This window comes from Spermophilus citellus (genome assembly GCF_964194105.1).
Source record: "Spermophilus citellus genome assembly, chromosome: 15".
NCBI lineage: Eukaryota > Metazoa > Chordata > Mammalia > Rodentia > Sciuridae > Spermophilus > Spermophilus citellus.
The window spans coordinates 43,572,019-43,594,832 of NC_138195.1; the positions used below are offsets into that span (position 1 = coordinate 43,572,019).

Consider the following 22,814-nt stretch of genomic DNA (forward strand, 5'->3'; position numbering starts at 1 on the left):
TCTCCTGCTAAGTGTTTAAGACCAGGTTGGCTAAAACTGACCTTTTTCCTATCCACTGTTAAGAATCAGCTGAGATTCCTCAGAGATCACTCTTGGGAATGTGTGTGAAGCCTCTTGGCTCCTTTAACTTTTCTCTGCCAGGGATGCCACTTGCCAGGATGAGTCAGGGTCCTGCCGACCACCCGTGGCTTCTCTTGGAAGCCTCAGAGACATTTCCCCCAGTGACCCTCCTCTTTGCGGAATGTGCACTGGTTGGCTTCTTTTCTCTAGGGTCCTCTTGATCTCCCTGATGGGCAGATTGAGTGACTCACCAGAGTTGCAGGTCCCATTGTTCTCTGGGTCCTGATTTACCTCAGAGGGCAAGTGCCGAAATATTGGCTGCTTTTTCCTTGGCCCTTTTACTTCCTTGACTTTGGTCTCCAAGTTTTTGGGTTTAAACACCCAGCAGGCTAGTTTCACCAGTCTTAAAGTGGGAGAAACAGGTTATAACTTCAATATCTATAATTTTATAGTTACCCCTTTGATTTAATTGGAGTTAGTATTAGTACTGGAGGTCAGTAGAGTATCCTATCTTCCCTGATGGCTTATTGTCTCAAATACAGGTTGTTCTGTTAGAAGCAATATTTCTGCAAAATACTAACAGGCAACAATTGATAAAGTTTTCCAAGGAAAATATAAAACAAACACTAATGTAGCTTTGATTTCTGATTAGCCTCTGCAAAAACTCATATTTATCAACTCAATTACATACACGTTTTACTTTAAATTTTTTTTGGCTACTGGGGATTGAACTCAAGGGCACTCAACCACTGAGCCACATCCCCAACCTTATTTTGTATTTTATTTAGAGACAGGATCTCAGTCAGTTGCTTAGTACCTCACTAAATTGCTGAAGCTGGCTTTGAATTCACGATCCTCTTGCCTCAGCCTCCTAAGTCAATGGGATTACAAGCGTGCACCACCAGGCTCGGCACAAGTTTTACTTTTTAAAAACTCTTTTTACAAATCTAAACACCTTTAAAATTTTACTCAAAGCTTTAATTAAATTTTGTATTACATTCCCTGTTTACTTTGAATTCACAGTAATCTTTACAACAACAAAAATCCATTTTTTGAACACAACTTTAAATAAGCTTAATTCTAGCCTACTTCCGAACCATCCCAAAATGGAGAAGAATGAGAAGCAGAGCCTTAACTCAAGCCAGGCTGGCCCCTTGACAAATCTTGAAAAGTGTTTTCTGAATCTGCTCTTTGCCCCTTTTTAAAATATCTTTCTACAAAGTTCTCATGTGTTATTTCCCAAGTCTATCCGAATCAGTTAACATAATACATTGCCTCTGAAACATAAACAGAGGCAGAGAGAGCTCTCAACTTCCCTTTGGGGGAAGAGATGAAAGAATGTTTTCATATTCCACATTGTCAACCTTTGAATAAATCCGACTCTCCTTATTACCTTCCAAAAGTACATTTAAATTCCCATCCCAGTGTAACACAAAAATTTTATATATAATTTATTAACAACAGGTTACCTTTAGCCAGTTATAAAATATTCAATGACACAAATACCAACCAAATTTGTTATTTCTTTATAAATCTGAAGGAGATATTGTACAGACAATTTTAGTTTGGAGAATATCAACTTGGTAAAGTGCTCTCCTAAGCTTTAAATTTAACTAAGTTTAACTTTTAATAAAATTTAGAATCTACAATATATGGGAAAGAAAATAATCACAGGTCTGTGTGGGTTAGCAGTATTAGCAAAAATCAAAGGATAGGCGTAAATCTCTTTATATATTTAGGAAACAGAGCTAAGGATCAGAAATTGACTTAGTCAAAGCAAACAGATATAAGACAGGTCTTCAAATGGCAGTGTGTCCCTTCTATGTCAGATACAAAGTATAAAAGAGAACACTTATTGGTTACCTTGCCGTAGACTTACATACACTTCATTTTATAACATAAAATGAAACATTATTCATTTATATGAATATGAATGATATTCATTTCATTACTTAACATGTAGACAAGTCTCATACAAACATAGTTCTCAGATGTATACATATACCTAGTCCCATATACTTAGGGTGTCAATTATATTGTTATAACCTAAAATAACAGTTGTTTATTTAACCAGGTATAATGTAATCATTTAAAAGACTTTAAAACAGGTACAGACCCTAATTCCTTTAAGATTTAGTTTCCCTAAGTAACAACACCTAACAGATACAAGAAATTATCTTGACAGATGAGAGCAGATCAGTATTGCAGACCTTGCTTCTTATCCGTTTGAGATTTACCTTCCGCACTGACTTAAACATTCGCAACTTGTTTCTGTTCTTGGGTTTGTCCTGTTTTTCTTTTTGGACTTTAGCATAAGAATATTACTTTACCAGACAAAATACTTTTTTATCCAGAAACATTTCCTTTACCTTTGACTTTTTCATACTAAAATATATTTCCACACCTCTGACTTTCTTAACGTCTCTTTTTTTAGTTTCAGACCCTTTCTTAAATTCATATTCTGAAACAGTCCTTATTAATGTTATCTGTGACTTAATTCACACAACAGATTTCATCCCAGGAGAGGGTTGGACCGTCTGCCCTATACAAAAACTGTGCCTGAATATTTTTTCCCCCAGGTGGCATTCAGAGAGTTGGAGCACAGGAGAGTTTTGACTCTGACCTGTGTCCCTTATTAGGATCACAGTGCCGTCAACGTTAAGTGAGTTCCCCAGTCAGTTGTACCCAGAACCTCCTTTTAGGCCCTGTTCTTACGCAAGGCATATTGGTATCAGTGGAGGAGGCCCTTTCCACCCTTTTCTTTAGCCTTCCTTGAAGATCCCTGGGCAAAACACAGTTGGGTTTTTTTTTGTTGTTGTTGTTGTTGTTTTTTCTTTTCTGGATGCAGTTGTTTACCAGTCTCCCCAGGCATTTAGTTTGATGGGATATAGTTATAGCAAGAATTGCTCTGCCCCAGTGACGGATATCCCCTGGCCAAATGGGGTGTCCTGTCAGATCTGAAAAGGGGAGGTTCTTCCTTGTCCCTAGGTCATAAACAGTGCTGGAACCTACTGCCACATCCTTTATGGCCAGCAGCCTCCGTCCTCGTGAGCAGAAGGGGCTGGAAGGTAGGGCAGAGGCCAGGCTGTCTGTGGCCACTCTTCTACAGCCCAGGCAGCTTTCCTGGGATTCTTCCCCCCAGCCCAGGGCTGGTGTCCCCGACCCACATGGAGATGACCTGGGGCTGAGAAACGGTGCTGGGAGTGTCAGAATTGGGTTTAAAGGATTTAAGTCTTCTTAAACCTTTTCTCCTGTGTCCTGCTGTCCTTGCACACCAGAGGAAGTGCTTTCGGGATCCAAATTAGTTCCTGACCGTTCAGGCTCCTTATCGTGCAACTGCATAAATGCTTGCACACACAGAATCTCTTGCCTATCCTTTACCCACTGACAGACCAACTCCAACTGCAAGATAGTATAATAATCCAGAAAACCATTCAAAGGCCAGATTGTGTTACAGTAAAGCATCTTTCTCTTAGACAGGCTTATACCTATCAGTGACCAATTCAACCAAGATTTCTCTTCTCAAGAGACTGCAGGTAAGATCTGGGCAGTATGGCCCGTGTCTTAAAGGGCCAGTAACATACAAAAACACAGAGCCAGACAAAAGAGGATCACCCTAGCCATGGCTGACAGACGGGAACCTTTAAAACAGATAGGCTTGGGCTGGGGATGTGGCTCAAGCGGTAACCGCTCAAATGGCATGCGTGCAGCCCGGGTTCGATCCTCAGCACCACATAAACAAAGATGTTGTGTCCGCCGAAAACTAAAAATAAGTATTAAAAAATTCTTTCCCCCCCCCTTTAAAAAAATAAAATAAAACAGGCCTGCACATAAAAATTTCTTCCACTTACTTTACCTCTGACAGACCAACTCCATCTGCAAGGTCATAGAGAAATTCAGAAAGCTGTTAAAAAGCTATTCAAACAATTAGATTGTTACAGTAAAATATTATCTTTTCCTTAGGCAGGTTTATACCTATAGGTGGCCCTCTCTTCCACTTACTTTACCTCTGACAGACCAACTCCAATTGCAAGATTGTATAAAAAAGAAACAGACAACCAGAAAGGATTCCCCAAACCATACCTGACACACAGGAACCTTTAAACCAGACAGACCAGCCAACATCTTTACCAAGAGACTTCCTGTAGGACCAGCACAGTATTGCCCATGTCTTAAAAGTGGCAGTAACAGATTCAAAGAAAAACACAGACAATTAGAAGGAATTCCCAAAACCAAGGCCAACAAACAGATGAGAAGCTAGAACAGACCAGAAGGGAGTAAATATCCCTAGGTTCTCAAGTCCTGCTTAACCATGACTCCTGTACCAGTGGCACCACAGATGTCCCTACCAAGAGGAAACAAATGTGTGGAATCAAGGATCTGGTGTGTACGCTGGGGGACTGAACAGGTGGCCAAGGGTACTGTGACTACTTGAGTTCACTTTCCTTTTTCCCAAAGTGGACCAAGATGAAACAACCTGAGAGAAGGCAGGAGTTCTCCAAAGCAAAATGAGCTTTGGCAGCTGCTGGCATAGTCCCTCAGTCCCTTGCTCTAGTCACCAGCTCCTCTGGTTCGACCCAAGGCATATTACCTGTCTCCTCACCCTCCTGCACTTGGCGCTCAACCAGTTCTCCAGCCGCCTTGCATCCTCAGAATGGACATGGGGTTGCTTGGAGAGCCGGGCCTGCCCAGAAAGCTGGAGTGGGGGCTGCCTTCCCCAGATTTGTTACCGAAAGCTCAGTCCTCATCCCCAGTGCCAATCCAATAACAAGGGCACAGTTTTAAGAAAAAGGAAAGAGAAGATTTATTGCTTTGCTTGCAAAGGAGAAGCACAGGGGACTCCTGTCCCAGAGGCTGCTGATTCTGCCCATCAGGCTTTTAAAGAGGTGACTCAAAGGCTACGTTCCATGGTTCTGTGTCCAGAGCTGTAATTCACTTGTTAGTTTGGGTGATAGTCATTTCTGGTGGAGATCTTCTAGCACCATCTCCAAGTCTGAATTATTTCATTCCTATAGTGGGTGTGTACTCAGGGACAGGTAAACTCTGCCTAGGATGGGGAAACAAGTAATTCTGTTTCCCTTGAGATTAGGGGGCAGGGATTAGGGAGGAGCCCGGAGAGAGGTAGAGAAAGAAAGATGTCCATTTAAAAAATAAGTTGCAGTGGCAGAGCAGCAAGGCCTAATTCAAAGCATAAAGTGGACACTCTGACATGACCATGAGCCTGGGTATGTATCATGGCAATTAAAACTGCTGTGAATGTGTCCTCTCAATTTCTTTACTTGGCTCCTTGTGGACTGGCACAGAAAACCATCTGTGGTCCCACCCCAGTTTTGCATGGCCACTCCGAGTCACCCTGCTCTAGGGAGTTGAGGAGTGGAACCCAGAAGCCCCTGAGCCCTGGAAACCGTATGTCCGATGGCATGTATGCATTTGTGGTAACACTCAGAGAGCTGTTCCTTCATCTCTACATCATCATCAGATTTTTCAGAAAGGTACCAAAAAGTAAAGAACCATTGCGTTAGAAAGTTGGGCTGTCTTCTGAAGTGTGTGGAGAGCTTGAGCAGGCAGAGCCCATCCTGCCAGGAAAGAGGAGTAGACGCCTCAGGTGTGGGAGTCAGCCGACCCCCAGGTGTCACATGTGTACGTAGATGTGTGTATATATAAGCACGTATGTATGTGTGCACACATTTTTTTCTTCAAGCTACCACCTAAACTTGCACCTTTGGAGATACATTTCTTTGTTGGAAGACCATCTTCTATTCACATAAATATCTCCTTGTCTGTACAGGTCAACACGTGAGGCTCTCGACTTAAAGTGGATTAGCAGACGTTTTCTAGGTGGTTTAACTTAGATACTCCATTTGTATCTTGTATCTTTTCCTGGAAAACATTGGGAAAGCAAAGGTATTGCTTTGTCCATCTCAAAAACGTACCCCTTATCTGTGGACTCCCAGGTTCCAGGCCTCAGGCCAGTTGCGAGACCCTCAACTGGTCTTGGTTGGCATCGATTCATTCCCACCCTTGTGTGTTACAGGGACTGGCTGTAATGCCTGCTACATGGAGGAAATGAAGAATGTCGAGATGTTGGAGGGGACTGAAGGGCGAATGTGTATCAACATGGAATGGGGTGCCTTTGGCGACAACGGGAGTCTGGATGATATTAGAACAGAGTATGACAGATTGGTGGATGAATACTCTCTAAATGCTGGGAAACAAAGGTAACTGCCAGGTGGAGGTGGTCCCTAAGGGCCGGGTGGGGAGGGTCTGGCTATATTCCACTGCAGTGGAAGAGGTTTCTAGTAGAAGTAAGTTCTGGACAGAAGCTTGGAGTCTGGTCCCTTTGATACTCCTGACCTTGACTTTTGGCCTATGGACAGCAGAGGACCTGGGAGGATGAGCCCCTGATAGTACAAGATGGTCCCAGAGTAGGCCCAGAGGATAGATGACAGCTAACACACCACTGCCTCATGACCTGTGTAGGCCTGGACGAGTTTGGCTTTCCCCTGCATTTCTCCCCCTTCAAAAAAATATATGGGGGTGGAGCAGTGGGTCTGGGTTGAGGCAGAGGCCCTTCCGGGTTCTTCCTTCTGGAACCCTATGAGTCTCCATCGCCACCTAGTGGCCATGTGGAGCTTGCAGCTCAGGTTTCAGGGACCTGGTCTGAAATGGCAGAGTCTGCTTGGAAATGAGATGAATGACCTTTTGTCTCAAGCCCCCAAGAACCAGTCTGTTCAAGTTGTGTCCCCGGAAGCGGAAAGAAGGGTTGGATAGCACCTCCCAACACAAGTTGGTCCCCTGCCACTCTCAAGGTTTTGCTTTTCCTGAATACTGCCTATGTGTTATTCACTTAGAGTTTTATTTGTTTGTTTGTTTCCTCTAGTGCTGGGGATTGAATCCAGGAACATTCTGTCACCGAGCTATATCCCCAGTCCATTTTACTTTATATTTTTTATTTGATTTTGAGACAGAGACTCACTAAGTTGCCCAAGCTGTCCTTGAGCTTGTGATCCTCCTGCCTCAGCCTCCCAAGTAGCTGGAATTACAGGTGTCTCCATCACACCACCACACCTGGATCATTTAGTGTTTTTTAAAAATCAGCTTATATTCTTAAATTTAATGGTGAAGCAGAGAAAGGTAAAACCAGTATTGCCCTAAGTAAATGCTAATCGGGGAATGAATGTAGGGAAGAACTGTTATTCAGGTCTAGCTAGTTCTCATGCTCTGCTAGAGCCTCTAAACCAAGACCGCCTTTGTTGAAAGGTGATCAGCAAGTGTTAGCAGGGCTCAAAGACACTTCAGCAGTAAGCTGAGATTGTCCCCTTGATGCAGTGAGAAGGGCTGGATGGGGGCCATGGTGATACCCACACTCTCTGCCATTCTCTGCTGTTCCACATTTTTTCTGTGGACCACATGAAATCTTCCCAAGTATTCTGGAATATCCAGCTTCTCAGCTTGGGGATCCTGGGCCTGGGTTTGTGCCATGGAGGCATCTAAATCCCTGGTCATTTCTTGAGGCCCTTGAACCTGGAAAGGGCAGGAAATTAAAAGTCCCAAAAACAGGGTGACCTCGAGTATTGTGGCCACTGAATTCTCCCACCTGTGTGGCTTATCACGCTGCTGTATGCTTGACCAGCACTGTGCCATTTGCAAAACCTTCAGAAAACTGAGGAATTTTTCCCTCCGTGGTCCTCTTGTCCCTTTAAGGCTCCGTCCAGTCACGTGCTTGTTCTGCAAATTTGTACTGAGCACCAAGCTGAGGGCTTGGCATGGTGCCGCACTGTGCCCTGGGGACTCAGAGCTGAGCAATATGCACACTCCCTGTCCCTCTTAGGCGGTGGGCCTGTGTCATTGTGGAGAAGGAGAAGGGCGAGGTGCAAGGGAGCCTGGCATAGGCAGGTAGAGCCAGTCTGGGGGGGCATGATAGGCCTCTCCTCCAGGACATGGCACCTGGCTGAGATTCACCCAGGCAAGCGCAGGAGATCAGCAGGGAGGGTGCCCACCGAGCAGCGAGGCACGAATGCTGCCGGGTGGTGTCTGATGTGGAGAAGGGTGGAGGGTTCCTTGGTCCTTCCTGGTCTTTGCCTCAGCTGGGGAGCACAGGGCAGGTGTGCGACCCAGAAAGACCATGAGAGCAAGGGCTCCTGGGAAGAACACTGCAGCCCCCTTCCTCCTGTGGCAGGTATGAGAAGATGATTAGTGGTATGTACCTGGGTGAAATTGTCCGCAACATCTTGATCGACTTCACCAAGAAGGGGTTCCTCTTCCGAGGGCAGATCTCTGAGCCGCTGAAGACCAGGGGCATCTTTGAGACCAAATATCTCTCTCAGATTGAGAGGTGAGTGGGGATGGTTTTCTACCACCATTTGACCGTGAGATTGAGAGACTCCATTTCTCCCAGCCTCAGGCTCCTCATCTTTCAAGTGGGAATAATCCTACATTTAGTGGCTAGTGGAGGACTAAACGATGTCATGAGTGGAGTACATGTCACAGAGTAAATCCTTTAAAAAGAGACTGACTGGTCTATCGTCACCATCATTGTCATTGTCACCTCTCTCAATTTAATACAAATAAGACAAATATACCAGGAGAAGGGAAAAAAGTTTGGGAACACATCAGGTAGTCATGGCCAATACACAAACAGGGAAAAGTCCTCCTCCTTACTAGAGAAGAGTGCAAAGGAAACCAGGTGGCAATGACCTTAGGAAATAGTCAGAAGTTTTGAAAGTGCTCTTTTCTTCTGAGGACACTTGTGGCCGAATATCGTACTGGCTGGAGAGTGAGCTGACGTAACTTTCTGAAAGACATCTGCCAATGGGTATCAAAAGCCCTTTGACCCAGAAATACATCCTAAAGGGGGAAAAAAAAAATCAGAGTCACACACAAGATTTATAAACAAGAAATTTCATCAAAACGTTCCTTTATCATTGCAGACAGTTGCAAATAGCTTTCTCCAGACCAGCGCACACTTGGTGCACACTTGGAGGGGAGCACTCTGGCCACCATTCCCAGTCATGTTCTCAGATAGGACTGCGGGGAGTTGCTCATCGGTATCACCCAGGAATAAAAGTCGGTCCCCGGCTGCAGGCCCTGCTTCATCCAGTCCCCTGGCTTTTTCTGTTCGCTGCAGTGACCGGTTAGCGCTGCTCCAGGTCCGGGCCATCCTCCAGCAGCTGGGTCTGAACAGCACGTGCGATGACAGTATCCTGGTCAAGACCGTGTGCGGGGTGGTGTCTAAGAGGGCTGCACAGCTGTGCGGGGCGGGCATGGCGGCCGTGGTGGACAAGATCCGGGAGAACAGAGGGCTGGACCATCTGAACGTGACGGTGGGCGTGGATGGGACACTCTACAAGCTGCATCCGCAGTGAGTGGGGCTTGGGGGGGGGATGGCGGAGGGCGCTGGGGGGCGAATTCCTGAGTCCCCTGGAGGATGACAGGTTTCAGGGTGTGGTTCCCGTCTGGGAAACTCCTCACTGGGCAGGGCTGCCTGCCACTGTGAGTGTGGGGACAGGGCAGGGGTGGGGGGCAGGGGCATGAGCACCTCTAGGGTTTGCGGTCCTGGGGAAGGGAAGAAGGCGCTTACTTGACCCCCTTACTTGACACAGTGGCTGGCGGGCGTGACCCCCTCCCTGCTCTCCTGGGCTCGCTGAGGTGTGGGTGGGGTGGCCTTGCCCGTTCAGCCTGGCCAGGGTCGGCTTGGCTGGGAGGCTGTGCTTGGTGAGTCCAAAGAGGAAATGGAAGAGGGAGGAGGGCCCATTGTCTTGTTCACTTGCCAAATCAACCTTGGAAGGGCAGGTGCAGCGCTGGCCCTGGACTCTGGGACAGGGAGGGGCCCGAAGTGACCTACTTTGGGTGAAGTGTTTGACACCCCATGCCAGAGAAGGACCTGCTCTTTGATCCACTGTGTGTTCCAAAGCTTGGCTCTTAGGAATAGAGTGGCCATGCCTAAACTGGGGGTGCCTCGATCAGTGCGAGTAACACTGCTCCTAGTATCTCGGGACCCTAGGCCACCTGGGCCTTAGGGGCACCCTATTCAAAAACACCTCACTCAATGCCCCAGTGAGATTACCCGCTTACCTCAGGCCTGTGGCTGGGGTGAAGCCATCTGCCGAGCTCCGTCCTCACCTGTCTCTCCGCCTCCTTAGCTGCCCTCACCGTCACCAGAGGCAGCACCCAGGAGTGGTCTAGGATTAATGGCTGTGTACACTTGGATTTGACCTTGGCTCCACCTTTCAGATGCCGTGCTCCATTGCTTAATCTCTGACAGTTCCTATCTCAGTCCCATCTTCCTGGTGGTGTAATAGCCATTGACAGGGCTGGAAGCCCTGTCTATGAAGTATGGGGCACCTAGTAGGTACTCAATAAATGGGACTTCCCCTGAGAACCCCATTGTCCCAAACATCCTCAGCCTGTCCTGTCTTTCATGTTCAGCACAAAACACAAATGCCTAGAGTCATCTCACTTAGAGACTGTCCCTTCCTAGGGTGCTGCCTCTCTTGGCTGCAGGTACTGGGTGGATGGCCGCTGGAACAGGAACGTCTGTTCCCAGGTAGCCTCCTGAACTAGCCAGCACTTGGCCAGCGTGGGCTTGCCTGAGCAGTCCCTGCCGGGCCTCAGCCTCCTTTTTGGCCTTCAGGTTCCCCAGGAGCCCCAGGCTCTGGGATGGGGGTTCCCTATGCCCTTGGCCTCATAAACTGTTGGGAGTCGCTCGTTTGGGGATTCTCAGTTGTGCCTCCTTCTGGAAGTTGTGGTAACAGGATTGGCGGTGTCGCGCTTTCCTCAGTCAGCTGTGGCTACTTTAATCCGCCCCCGCCCTCCTAATTTGGGGTGCTTTCCTGATTTCAGGAGGACCAGTGTCCCTTCGTCTCCTTTCCCACCACTTACATTTTCCTGATTTGATTTGATTTTGTTTTTGTCTTTACCAGCTTCTCCAGAATCATGCACCAAACGGTGAAGGAACTGTCACCAAAGTGTAACGTGTCCTTCCTCCTGTCTGAAGACGGGAGTGGCAAGGGGGCTGCTCTCATCACAGCTGTGGGTGTGAGGCTCCGGGGAGAAATGAGCTAAGGGCACAGGCCCCCGCCCGCTGCCCGTCCAGCACTTGTCTCTCAAAGCGACGACCCCCCTGTTCCTCTCAGCGAGCCGCGCTGGGAGCCCTCAGCGCCAGAGCCACCCCCCGCAGCGGGGAAGGAAATCAATCCAACGAATGGCGCCTATCGTAGGGTACAACCTAGAGCGTGTGCTGTTGACCATCTCTCACCTGGACCCTCACCTGCCCCGCCACTCTGCATGATTTGATCTCCACCTGGTCGTGCATCCCCTCGTGTGAAGTGTAGCCGCACCCATTCCTCCCGCGGGCGCCCATCCAGCTCAGATGAAAAGTCGCACCATCAGACGGGCCCTGTGGCCTCCAAAGCCCGTCCTCGGGGTCGCCTCCCCTGCGTGAAGTGGATTATCACCAGCAGTCACTGCCGGACTCTTCCCCTGGGCCCGGGGCCCAGGTTGAAGGGCGAGTGTGGACGCAGCGTGACCACTATCTCCCGTCCCCGCCACCCACTGTGGCAGCCTGGCGGTCCCATCGGGGGATGTGTCGATGCCACTAGACGTGTGTGTGTGTCCATGGAACCGGTCCTAGCCGCACTGTGACAGTCTTGCATTCTGTTGATCTCGTGGGGGGAGGTGGGAAGTCCCGTGGGAAAGTGTCTTGTCTCCATTTGGGTAAAAGGAACCGACCCACAAGCAGCGCCATCACTGGAATTTCCCATCGCTTTTGTGAGCCATGTTGTATGACCTAGTAAACTTTGTACCAATTCAAAAAGCCGAGTGATGCTTGGTGGCTGGGGAGAGGGGAGGAGACCTGGGGGTGTGGCAAAAGCCAGATGCTGGGGGATATTTGTGACTGTCTGGGTGGGCCAAGAGCAAGCCCTGGGTCCACTTACAGCTAAAATAAAGATCACGGTCTTTGGCGCCCAGTCTGGGTCTGGCATGAGGACTTCTGTCATGTCCCTGCAAACCATCACAGAAGTGGCCTCTCCCCTGGTCTCCAGCATCTGCTCTGTCAATGCCTCAAGTCCTGGCATCCCACACCCCTTCCACAGGGCTGGAAATAGGGAGGACTCTGGTCTCCCATCCTCCACGCCTGTTAGAACAAAGGAAAGGGGTACTTGGCCTCCAGGGGCTGTTGGGTCCTTCCCTCTGCCCCCTGCTCAGATGCACCTGGAGTCTGGAGGCAGCCAGGGAGGCAGGATGCTGTGTTCCCTCCTTGAATCCCATCTGTAGGAAATTGGCCCTTTTCTGACCCTTCTACCCCCATCTATCCTCAGGGGGTTGTTATCAGGCCCCAGGGCTGCCATCCATCATAGACCCCTCCCACACCCTTGGGTGGATTTCATGCCAAAGCATCCAGGGTGTTGAGATGTCCCATCTGCAACTAGGAGTCCGAGTGGCTGCCCAGGACCGCCTGCATGCTCACACGGCTTGGTGAGATCAGAGTCCTTTATTTGGGGCACCAAAGGAGCCAGTGTCTGCCACAGTGATCCCTGGGGAGCACACAGGTGACTTAGACTTTGGGTGTACATTGCAGTGTAATATGGCTCTCCAGAGGGCGCTGGGCGTGGACGGTGAGTCAGCAGGTGGGAGAGGTGCCCTGTGGGCCAGGCCTAATGCCTCTGGACAGTTGATGTCTGCCGCAGAGTGATGGTGGGGGCTGACCTGTAGGTGGTGCTCATGTGAAGCGGCTGGTGTGGTAATGATAAGAACCAGGGCTGCCTTTCACCTGGCACTGATTCTATGACTTTCCCCGGCAGGTAATTTTGCCACTGGGCAGAGGAAGAGGCTGAGGGTCAGAGTGACTTGCCCAAAGCAACTCAGCGGAGGTCCCATTTGATTTAACCACCCTCTACTCTGGGCTGTATCTGAGTTATTTTGATTCTGAGACAGAGAAGCCAGCCCTGGGTCCACTTACAGCTAATGGCTTTGCAAAAATAAGAAGACTTCTTCCCTGTGTCGTTGGCCTCGTAACAAATCAGGGTCATGGTCATGTGCTGCCCCAGATAAGTTTTGTTTCCTTACCCAACGTTTATAAACACTTGGGTGGGCCAAATTTAACAGGTCTAGAAGTTTCACATGCAAATTTGGATTTCCAGCTTTTCTTGAAAGATGTACCGACAGGGGGCTCCCATCACATCCCCACATGACTGTTGTCCAAGGGGGTGACACCTGGCCCTGGATCCAGGCACGAGGCTTCAGAGTTCAGCAGGCTTCCCCTCTTGGGGACCTCCACCCAGCCTTCCCACTGGGAACTTCAGAAGGGGCCACGTCCCCGGCCATGAGCAAAATCTCTTTCGTGTGACACCTCTTGACCCTCATGGAAAGGGATGGAGTGGGAGTCAGCTCTAGTTTATCTTCCTCGGTTGGAGTGACCCACGGGCAGCACCGGAAAGCAAGGCGGAATCCAGAGCGGAACCTGGGGAACGGAGGGAGGGTCAGCTTCAGCAAGGGAGTTAGGGTACAGGGGCTGTCGCGTGACTTCTCCCAGCTCCAGGTGACTGACTGGGGGAAAGTTGCTGCCTCTGAAGAGCCCACCATTCCCATTGCTCAGGGGTTCTTGAGAGATGCTTTTTTTTTTTTGGAGGGGGGCACTAGGGATTGAACCCAGGGACACCTTACACTGAACTACACCCCCAGCTCTTTTACACTTTATTTTGAGGCAGAAACTGGCTGAGTTTCCCAGCCTGGCTTTGTACCTTCACTCTTCCTGCCTCAGCCACTCAAGTTGCTGGGATTATAGGTGTGCAGTACCACCCCTGACAAGAGATGCATTCTTCAATGGATTTGATTTTAGGAAACAGCCATAAGTATTCTGGAGTGTAATCTAGTGACTGAAGTGGGTGAGGAAGCTGACTTAGACTATTTGTTATTACAAATGAAAAGAAACAATAATTTAAAAGAATAATGGATTTTCTTGCTTGTCTTATATAAACTGTCTTCTAAAGTAGTATTCAGGAGCTGGGGATGTGGCTCAAGCGGTAGCGCTCTCGCCTGGCATGCGTGCGGCCCGGGTTCGATCCTCAGCACCACATACCAACAAAGATGTTGTGTCCTCCGAGAACTAAAAAATAAATATTAAAAATTCTCTCTCTCTCTCTCTCTCTCTCTCTCTCTCTCTCTCTCTCCTCTCTCACTCTCTCTTTAAAAAAAAAAATAAAGTAGTATTCAAAGAAAGGTTTAAGAAATTGGGGCTCTGGCCATGCTGGTGGACTAGGGGTACCCTCCCTGTGGGCTCCTATGAAGAAAAAAGTTTGGGTCCATAAGCTTAAAAAATGACTCTCCCCCACAGCAGCACTGAAGTTCCAAGCTTAAAGTGGAGCTCAGAGGAAGCAGATTGGTGAGTGGAAATGGGTTGGCAGAAAGAATACTGGAGGCTTAGGGCAGAAATAAGGAGAACCCCGTGCAAGCTGTGCGAGAGCGCGGAACTGCACCGTCCCTTCCTGAGCTGCAGGGCTCCCTGTCCTGGAAGAGCCTGCCTCGCTGGGGATCCTCTTTGTGCAGCTCCATGGTGTGGCCTGACAAGTGCCTATTTGCAAGCCTGGTGGCCTCTAACTTACACCCACATCCAACCCAGCTCCCAACTGTCCTCCCCCGCCCTCCCCCTGCCCTCCCCCTGCCCTCCCCCTGCCCTCCCCCTGCAGTCTTCCCCAGCTCAGCTCCTGATAGCTCTAAACTTCTGACCACCCAGGCCAAGAACTTGTTGAGAGTCATCTTTGACTTCTTCTCACTGGTGACCTCCTGTCCATCAAACTCCATTGGCAGCCTGGCGCTCTGGCGCACATCTAAGATCCCAGCAGCTCGGGAGGATCACAAGTTCAAAGTCAGCCTCAGCAATTTAACAAGGTACTAAGCAACTCACTGAGATCCTGTCTCTAAATAAAATACGAAAGAGAGCTGGGGATGTGGCTGGTTGAGTATCCCTGAGTTCAATCCCTGGTACCCACCACCCCCCAAAAAATTCCATTGGCAATATCTAGACCCTGACCACATCTCACCCCAGTTGAAACCATCTTTAGCTGGATCAATGCCAAAGCCTCCCTGAAGCCTTTCCCTTGGCCCCTCCCCTTTGGTATAGTTCCAGTGCAGTGCTGGACTGAGTCTTCCAAAATGTCGGAGCATGTGTCTCCCCTGCTCAGAGTCCTGTGGTTCCCCATGTTCAAGTACAAGCCCAAGTCCTGACCTTGACCCCAGGGCCGTCCTTCAGTTGTTCCTTCTGCCTGGAGCACTTGTCGAGTCTGCAGGGCTGACTTGATCCTTCCCATTTGCCAGATGCAAAAAGCATCGTGCGCCTCTAAGTCCTTGAGCACCTGGGAGCTCAGGTCTGCGTGTGTGATGGGGCAAGGCTCTGGGGAGGAGTTGGAACTCTATCTAGGGGGACCTGGAGGATGACATCCCACCTAGATGGGAGGGGAGGGGCTCAGGCAGGGACAAGGTGGAGGTTCATTTGTGCAGGGGACCCGAAGGGGCTGTCCCTGGCCTGGGAGCAGAAAGGACCTGGTCCTGTGGCGCTCACCTGTGGTTGAGGCTGCAGTAGATGATGGGGTTGTACATGGTGGAGCTCATGGCCAGCCAGAAGAGCGCCAGGTACACCTGCTGGATGAACTTATGGCAGTAGATGTCCTCCCGGAAGTTGCCCAGGATGAAGTAGAGGTGGTAGGGCAGCCAGCAGATGGCAAATGTCACCACCACCAGCACCATGGTCTTCACAAACTGCTCCAGAAGAGCATCAGGTCACTCCTCAGCCCCTGAGTCCCAAGTGCTAACCCTCCTAGGGCATCGGGTGAGGCCCTCCGAGATCAGACCGACCTCTCTCTTGTGCCTCCCCCTGGAGCTGCTGCCCAGATCTCCTGAACCCCCACCTCAGGGTCTGCACTCTTCTGCTCAACTGCTGTCCTGCCTTTAAAGCCATACTCCTAGAAGCCAGCCCAACGGTGACCTCAGTGGCCTCTCCTGCTTGGAGAGGAGGAGCTCACTCCTAAGCCCACCCTTGATGGGGGCTGTACCAGCTCTGAGGTCCCAGGCTACTGTTTCCCTGGGATCTGTGTCTGTCACTGAGCTCCACCCAAAGTCCTCCACCTCTGCTTGGGGACCAGGTCCCTTGCCACCAATCCCCAACACCTGGCCTCTGCAGGCACACCCCAAGAGGGATGAGGCCAGCTAGGGGTGGCAGATGGAGACCAACACCTCGCGGGTTGCGGGGAGAAGGGGCACGATGGCAGCTCTCTAATCAGAAGCAACACTGCATCCAGTTTCTAGATCTCCAGGTCTGCAGTTTCAGCCTTTAGGGATTCTCTGAGAGTCCAAGGCACCTCCCTGTGTACTTCCAGGGCTTGTCTGAAAATCAACATTCCAATTATTCAAAATGCTAACATGTTAGCATTCTGTTATTCTGAGATTCTTGGAGGGATCTGAAATTCTGTGGGCTTCAGGACTTCCTGATCCCCCAACCTTCCAGAAGTTCCCTCCAGTTTGTATTTGCCCAAAGACCAAAGGCCAATTCACCTGCCAGGGACAAAGGATGCTCTCTCCCTCCCTAGACTTGCCATGGCAGGGTCCTAGGCCCTCATTGGCTGGTTCTGAGGGTTCTGAGATGGCCAGGGTGACTCCTAGAGGTGGCCACATCCCGCCCCTGGCGCCTACCTTCTTCTTGGCCTGCAGGTGGCGCAGGTTGGCACCGTGGACCTGGTGTCGCGGGACAGCGCGCCTCCAGAGTGTGAGGCCAATGATGCTGTAGGCAATGAACATCACCAGGAGGGGCAGGAGGTAGATGAGGGCGATCACCACCAGGTGGTACCTGGAGTGGAAGCCAGGAGTTTGGACAGTCAGTGGCCGGTAGTGACTCCCATGTCTGCCGGTGCTCATTGGGGGGACTCTGTGGCCCTCACCCTGCACCACCTGTTGCCCCCCCAACCCTGGTTTGATTTAAAGAAAAATAAATGCAACCTTGGCTAGCATCTGTGCCAAAAGAGGGCTTCTCCTGCAAAAGGGTCACCAGCATTAGCCCCACAAGCTTCATGTGACAGACAAGTGCTTACCAAAAAAAGGAAATAGAAGCAAAAAAAAGTTAACAATTTGTTTAAAATGTAAAACACTATTAGGCTGGAAGGAGAAAGCAAAATTACTTGTCTCACTCCCATCACTATTTACACTTTGGGTGGGGCGTGGTGGTGCACACCTATAATCCCAGCCACTTGGGAAGCTGAGGCAGGAGGACCGCAAGTTCAAGGCCAGCCTCAGCAACTTAGCGAGGCCTTAAGCAACTTAACCAGATCTTGTCTCAAAACAAAAAAATAAAAAGAGCAGGGGATGTGGCTCAGGGATTGAGTGCCCCTTGGGTTCAATCCCCAGCATCAAAATAAAACAAAATTAAAAACCACCAACTTGGTATAGTTTCTTCCTGAAGTGCATGTGTAGGTCTGTATGTGTATGTCCATGTGCGTGGGGGTGCGTTTATGCACGTGTCCATATTTGTTAGAGAGACCATGTATCTACCCTATGTCCAAGTGGATGTAGAGGACAGCTGGCGTTAAGAAGGTGCCACCCTATCCCCGCATCCCTATCAAGTCACACACCATCGCATCATCTGCTTCCTGCTCACCAGCCTTCAGTTGGACACAATGCTTGTGTCAGCAAACACCCCTGTGCCCACCTTTGAGCAAGTGGCCCAGAACACCATTGCATGGCTACCCACCCAGTCCCCAGAAAGACACTCAGGTTGTGCTGACTTTTCATTTCCTTTGGGAAAGAAAGACAGTGTCAAGGAGCTGTGTGTTCCTGCAGGCTGAGGGCTGACCCCCAGGCAGGGCTGCAGAGGGGCTTCTTGGAGCATCCCAAGCCTTAGACACCCCCCCCATCCTGCCAAGTGCCTTTTCCCTTTCTAACTAGAAAAGCTGAGAGGATCCCAAGCCCTGCCTCCACCCAGCATGTGCCAGCCATGCAGGGACCCATTTAGGAGGCTCCACCAGCCTGAGGGAGGGAAAAGGTGGCTCCAACAAATCTCTTGTAAAGCATCGTGTTTAGAATTTCACTTGCTTTCCTTTGACAAACGTGTCAATCACAAAAGGTATGGGGACACCTAGGTGCCCTGATTCCCTTGTAGGACCTGGGTGTAAGAGCCCCATCACTGAGCAGGTAGGAAGGGAGAAGAAGCAGCCTGTGCCGGGTTTCTGTCACCCTACAGAGTGTCTAAGCTAGAAGGACCCTGAGAACCAACAGGGCCACCTTGCCTCAGTGTCCAGATGGGGGACACAGAGTCTCAGAGAAATGCAGGAAGTATGTTTCATAGGAATCAAGACTTAATCAAAACCCAAACCATCTCCGTTTCACTGAGGCTGTAGGAGTCAGAATGGGGCTCTAATTGAAAGCATGATCTTGGCAAGTCAGGTTTCTCCCTCAGCCTCAGTTTCCTCATCTGTCAAGTGAGAAGGTAATCTCTGTCCTTCCCATGTGTGAGCAACATTTTATTCTTTTCCAGGGACATAGTTCAGGATAGGAATTCACCCTGGGCTAGGTTCCCATGCAGAAGGGAGCACTGAGGAGTGTTGAGGACACCTTCTAGAATCTGCCCAAACCAGGGAATCTGTCCTTCTTGTATCTGAATTTTAGGGGTAAATGTGTATTTCCTGGAGGCAGCATCTATACCTTCATCTGATTCCTACACTCACCCAGGTTTGAGCCTGTGAGGATAGAGCCCCAATCTCAATTTACATCAGAGGCTCCCCCCAACACACTTATTCTCACACAGAATCAGCCTTCCTGAAATCCCCATCAAAATTCCAGTAACACCAAAGTACCCCTTTCCCAGCCCACCCCTGTGCTCTTACTTTTCCCTGTTGCCTGGATCGGGGCTGGAATTCACCATGCACAGAGGGTGGGAGCAGGGTCCCCTCAGTTCTTACTAGCTCCCCTTTCAAGGAGAAAGTCCCCATTAAAATGGAGAAATACTGCCTCCAGTGGCCAGTTCCAAAATACTCTGCTCTATGCCTCTCCTTCCCCTCCATGGATTCAAACTTCAGGGACCAGTGGGGTGCAGGGCAGAGGCAGAGAGACCCTGGACAGGGCCTGCCCTCAAGGCCAGCAGTCCCCAGTAGCAACCTTACTGTTGGGATGGTGTCTTCTGTGGCATGGAATGACCCTCTTCTGGAAGGTGCTCAGGAGAGATGGGGCCCAGGGAGGGGTGGGTATTGGAGAAGGAGTGTTAAAGGAGACGGGGATGGGGACTGTATTGCCATGGTTACCAGGAAGCCATCAGCTAAGAGTGCACACATCTGCAAGCCTGGGGCAGCTAGGATTTCACTGGACTAGATATGCTACCTCCGGGTGTGCCTTTGTTTGTCCCCTCTTTAATCTACCACATACTGGGCATGAGTTCTGTGCCAGGCACAGTGCTAAGGGCTTCGAGGACATGATCTCCTATTACTAATCCTCATTTTAGAGAGAAGACAAAGGCTCAGAGAGGTTAAGTGACTAGAGAGTCGTCTAGCCAGGAGGGAAGAAATAGGCCAAGACACAGGCCTGGCTACTAATTCCAAAGTCTCCGTTGATTCCTCTCCTCTACTAACCAATGGTGCCAGGCTTGGGGATCACAGAGCCACATTGTGAGAACCCTGGGAAACAGGCCCAGAACTGGCAAAAGACCTAGCCAGGGTCACGCAGCAGCCAGGTCATGCTTGGGTTTTTCTTCCCTCCCCTCCTCCCCTCCCCCAGCCCAGGATGCCCACCTCGGCATGAAGCAGGCACCAGGCATCCCCAAAACACGTGACGTGTCGAGCTGCACTTGCCATATGCATACACACATTGTACTTATTTCAGGACACACACATCTTAGGTGGCAGGGTGGCCTGTTTGAGTCCTTGTCTCACCACGTCCTAGTTGTGTGGTCTTGGGCATATTATTTGGGTTTTCAGTGCCTCTGTTTCGGGGCAACTGAGAGAAACCCTGACTCAAAAAAAGACTGGGGATGTAGTTCAGTGGTAAAGTGCCCCCACTCAAGCTGCAGTATGGGAAAAAAAAAAAAGGTGCTTAGAACAGGCCTGGCAGTTAATGTTCCTTTTAATACAGATGGCGCCCAACATGTGTATTTTTTTTGGAGCGGGGTATCGGGGACTGAACTCGGGGGCACCTGACCACTGAGCCACATCCCAGCTCTATTATTTAGAGACAGGGTCTCGCTGAGTTGCTTAGCGCCTCGCCTTTGCTGAGGCTGGCTTTGAACTCGTGATCCTTCTGCCCTGGCCTCCTGAGCCGCTGGGATTACAGGCCTGTGCCACTGCACCCAGCTCTGTCATGTGTTTTGATTAAATGCTTCTCTTGACTTTATGATGATGCTGAGGTTATAGTCATTTGCTAGAAATGGAACCATGAAGTTTGAACTCAGATTTTTTCCTGGGCTAGTGATTTGTGACATGATCTCTCTCAGAATTCTGAACAGTAACAGTGAGATGCAGCACCCAGTTAATTCTGTAATGACGAGGAGTGACAGGTGACACTCTACAAGGTGCTTTGTGGCTGACCTAGGATATGCAGGAGGTTAGGTGCACAAGATATCTTCAACTTAGGCCGGGTTTAGAGGGGAGTGAGCCCATTGCTGAGGATCCTTAGTATAAACATGTGCTCACATAATCCTGTTCGGACTCCCAGATCCCGTGCACGCCCACGAGCACACACTACACACACGGCCGGGAATGCACGCACAAGCACGTGCCTTGTGTCTCTGTACCCTCGCCCCGGGAGACCTTACTGGAGGAGTGACTTGTCCCTGCTGTCTTCAGGCCAGGCCACCACGCACTTGGTGGCGCCCTGGTCCACGGTGATGGTGGAATAGAAGCACTGGGGGAAGGCAAGGGCCAGGGCCACCAGCCAGATGCCCGCAATAACTGCCTTGGTGCTGGGGGCGGAGAGCCGTGGCTGAAAGGGATGGACGATGGCCATGTACCTGTGGGCAGAGCACAGAACAAGTGGTGAGAGCCCTCCTGTCCCACCTGTCCCCTTCTCCATTCCTCTGCCCAGGTCCACACGCTGCTGACCATGTCCACGGGTGTTGGAGTTATGCCAGATCTTCAGAGAGTGGAACTGGGGACTCTCACAGCCACATGGAGATGTCCTACCTAGGCGCCATCCTGTTCCGTAACCACTAACCACGTGTGGCCAGTAGTACCATACGCATGGCCAGCGTGACTGGGGAACCGAATTTTAAATTTTAGTTTAAGGGATTGGGGATGTGGCTCAAGCGGTAGCGCGCTTGCCTGGCATGCGTGCGGCCCGGGTTCGATCCTCAGCACCACATACCAACAAAGATGTTGTGTCCGCCGAAAATTAAAAAAATAAATAAATATTAAAATTCTCTTCTCTCTCTCTCATTCTCTCTCTCTATTTAAAAAAAAATTAATTTAAACTTAAAGAACCACATATTGGACAGCAAGGCCCAAACCTTTAAACTTGGCCCTCGAGGCCTCTGCACGTGGCCAACGCACTGGCCAGCCTCCTCCCACTGCCTCCTGAGCCTCCCGGGCTCACTCTGGCCATGAGCCAGCCCTCCAGGGTCTCTCTTGGGCCTTTCCTTCCATCTCAGGCTGCAGCTCCTCCTTCCTCTCTGTGTTCATCAAAGTTCCCAGGAGATGCCACCTGCAGACCTGCTCAACTCGGGTCTCTCTCTGGGGGGCTTTGGGGGTTGGAGCTGCTGTTTGGCAGCCCTGTGCCTGGTGGGGTGCAGGGCCCACCACCCACTGGTCTTAGATGGGGATTATTTATTTCCACATTAGGTGACAGGCTTGGAAATGTGGAGAGACAGCCAGCTTGGGAAAGGCAGAGCTGGATTTCAGCCCTGGTTGGTCCAGCTGTGTGCTCCTGGGTTGTGAAGTCTCCTGTTCCCAGGACCTGTACAACACTGTAGGAGGGTCCTGGGGCCTGGTGAGCAGAAGCCTGGTGAGTCTAGAGCCCTGATCAAGGAGGGTGAGCTGCACGTCTCTCCAAGGTCAAAGGATCCAAAAGACACTGTTCAACACAGGCATGGCTGCCCGCCTCGAGACCCCCAATATGCAGTGTGACCTAAGGTCTTGGTTTCCCCCTCACTAGAAGGAGGAGGTGAGACTAGATTAGTGGGTCTCTTTGTGTCCTGGGCCTGTTGCTGTCCAGTGGAGCCCATGGACCCCTCCTTAGAATAAGATTTGGGGGTGGGGTACTGGGATGGAACACAGGAGCACTTCACTGAGCCACATCCCCAGCCCTTTTAAAAAACGTTTTTATTTTTATTTTTTAATGTTGAGACAGGGTCTCCCTAAGTTGTTGAGGATGGCCCCAGACTTGGATCCTCCTGCCTCCTCCCAAGTTGCTGGGGTCACAGGTGTGTGACCCTGTGCCTCGCTAGAATGAGATTTCTTAAAAAAAAATTTTATTTTTTTAGGTTTAAGTGGACACAATATCTTTATTTTACATTGATGTGGTGCTGAGGATCGAACCCAGTGCCTCGTGAATGCTAGGTGAGCACTCTACCACTGAGCCACAACCCCAGCCCTAGAATGAGATTTTTTAAATGAATAAATTATAATACTCAGGATTACAAAGAGCATCAGTCATACTGAAGTACAGTTATCAAAACAAAATAAATTTGGGAAATTGTAATAGATGCACTTTTTATTAACATACTAAACAACAAGATCTAGCTGCAGATCTGGAACCTATGGTAATTTTGAAGTAGTGATTGTGTAACA

The 22,814-nt window shown here is 49.9% G+C and overlaps 2 protein-coding genes across 3 annotated transcripts in view; one reads left to right on the forward strand and one right to left on the reverse strand.

The window, feature by feature from the left end:
- The window catches only part of HK1 (hexokinase 1), a 282,452-nt gene that overhangs the window by 60,849 nt on the left and 198,789 nt on the right, over nt 1–22,814 (forward strand). The window contains exons 15-18 of one of the 2 annotated variants that reach the window (XR_014018997.1): nt 6,095–6,278; nt 8,240–8,395; nt 9,188–9,421; nt 10,983–11,583. Coding sequence is in view for 1 of the 2 variants with exons in the window: in XM_081268136.1 (XP_081124262.1) it covers nt 6,095–6,278; nt 8,240–8,395; nt 9,188–9,421; nt 10,983–11,124 (716 nt within the window). In the remaining variant the exon portion in view is untranslated. Of the gene's footprint in view, nt 1–6,094; nt 6,279–8,239; nt 8,396–9,187; nt 9,422–10,982; nt 11,584–22,814 lie in introns of those variants that run through there. The other variant, XM_081268136.1, reaches the window with a different exon arrangement.
- TACR2 (tachykinin receptor 2) lies at nt 12,194–21,223 on the reverse strand (the record flags this gene model as incomplete). Its single annotated transcript, XM_081268229.1, has 5 exons — nt 12,194–13,522; nt 15,620–15,816; nt 16,747–16,900; nt 20,846–21,040; nt 21,213–21,223. 5 exons carry the CDS (start codon nt 21,221–21,223, stop codon nt 13,309–13,311), a joined length of 771 nt encoding a protein of 256 aa, XP_081124355.1. The 3' UTR covers nt 12,194–13,308.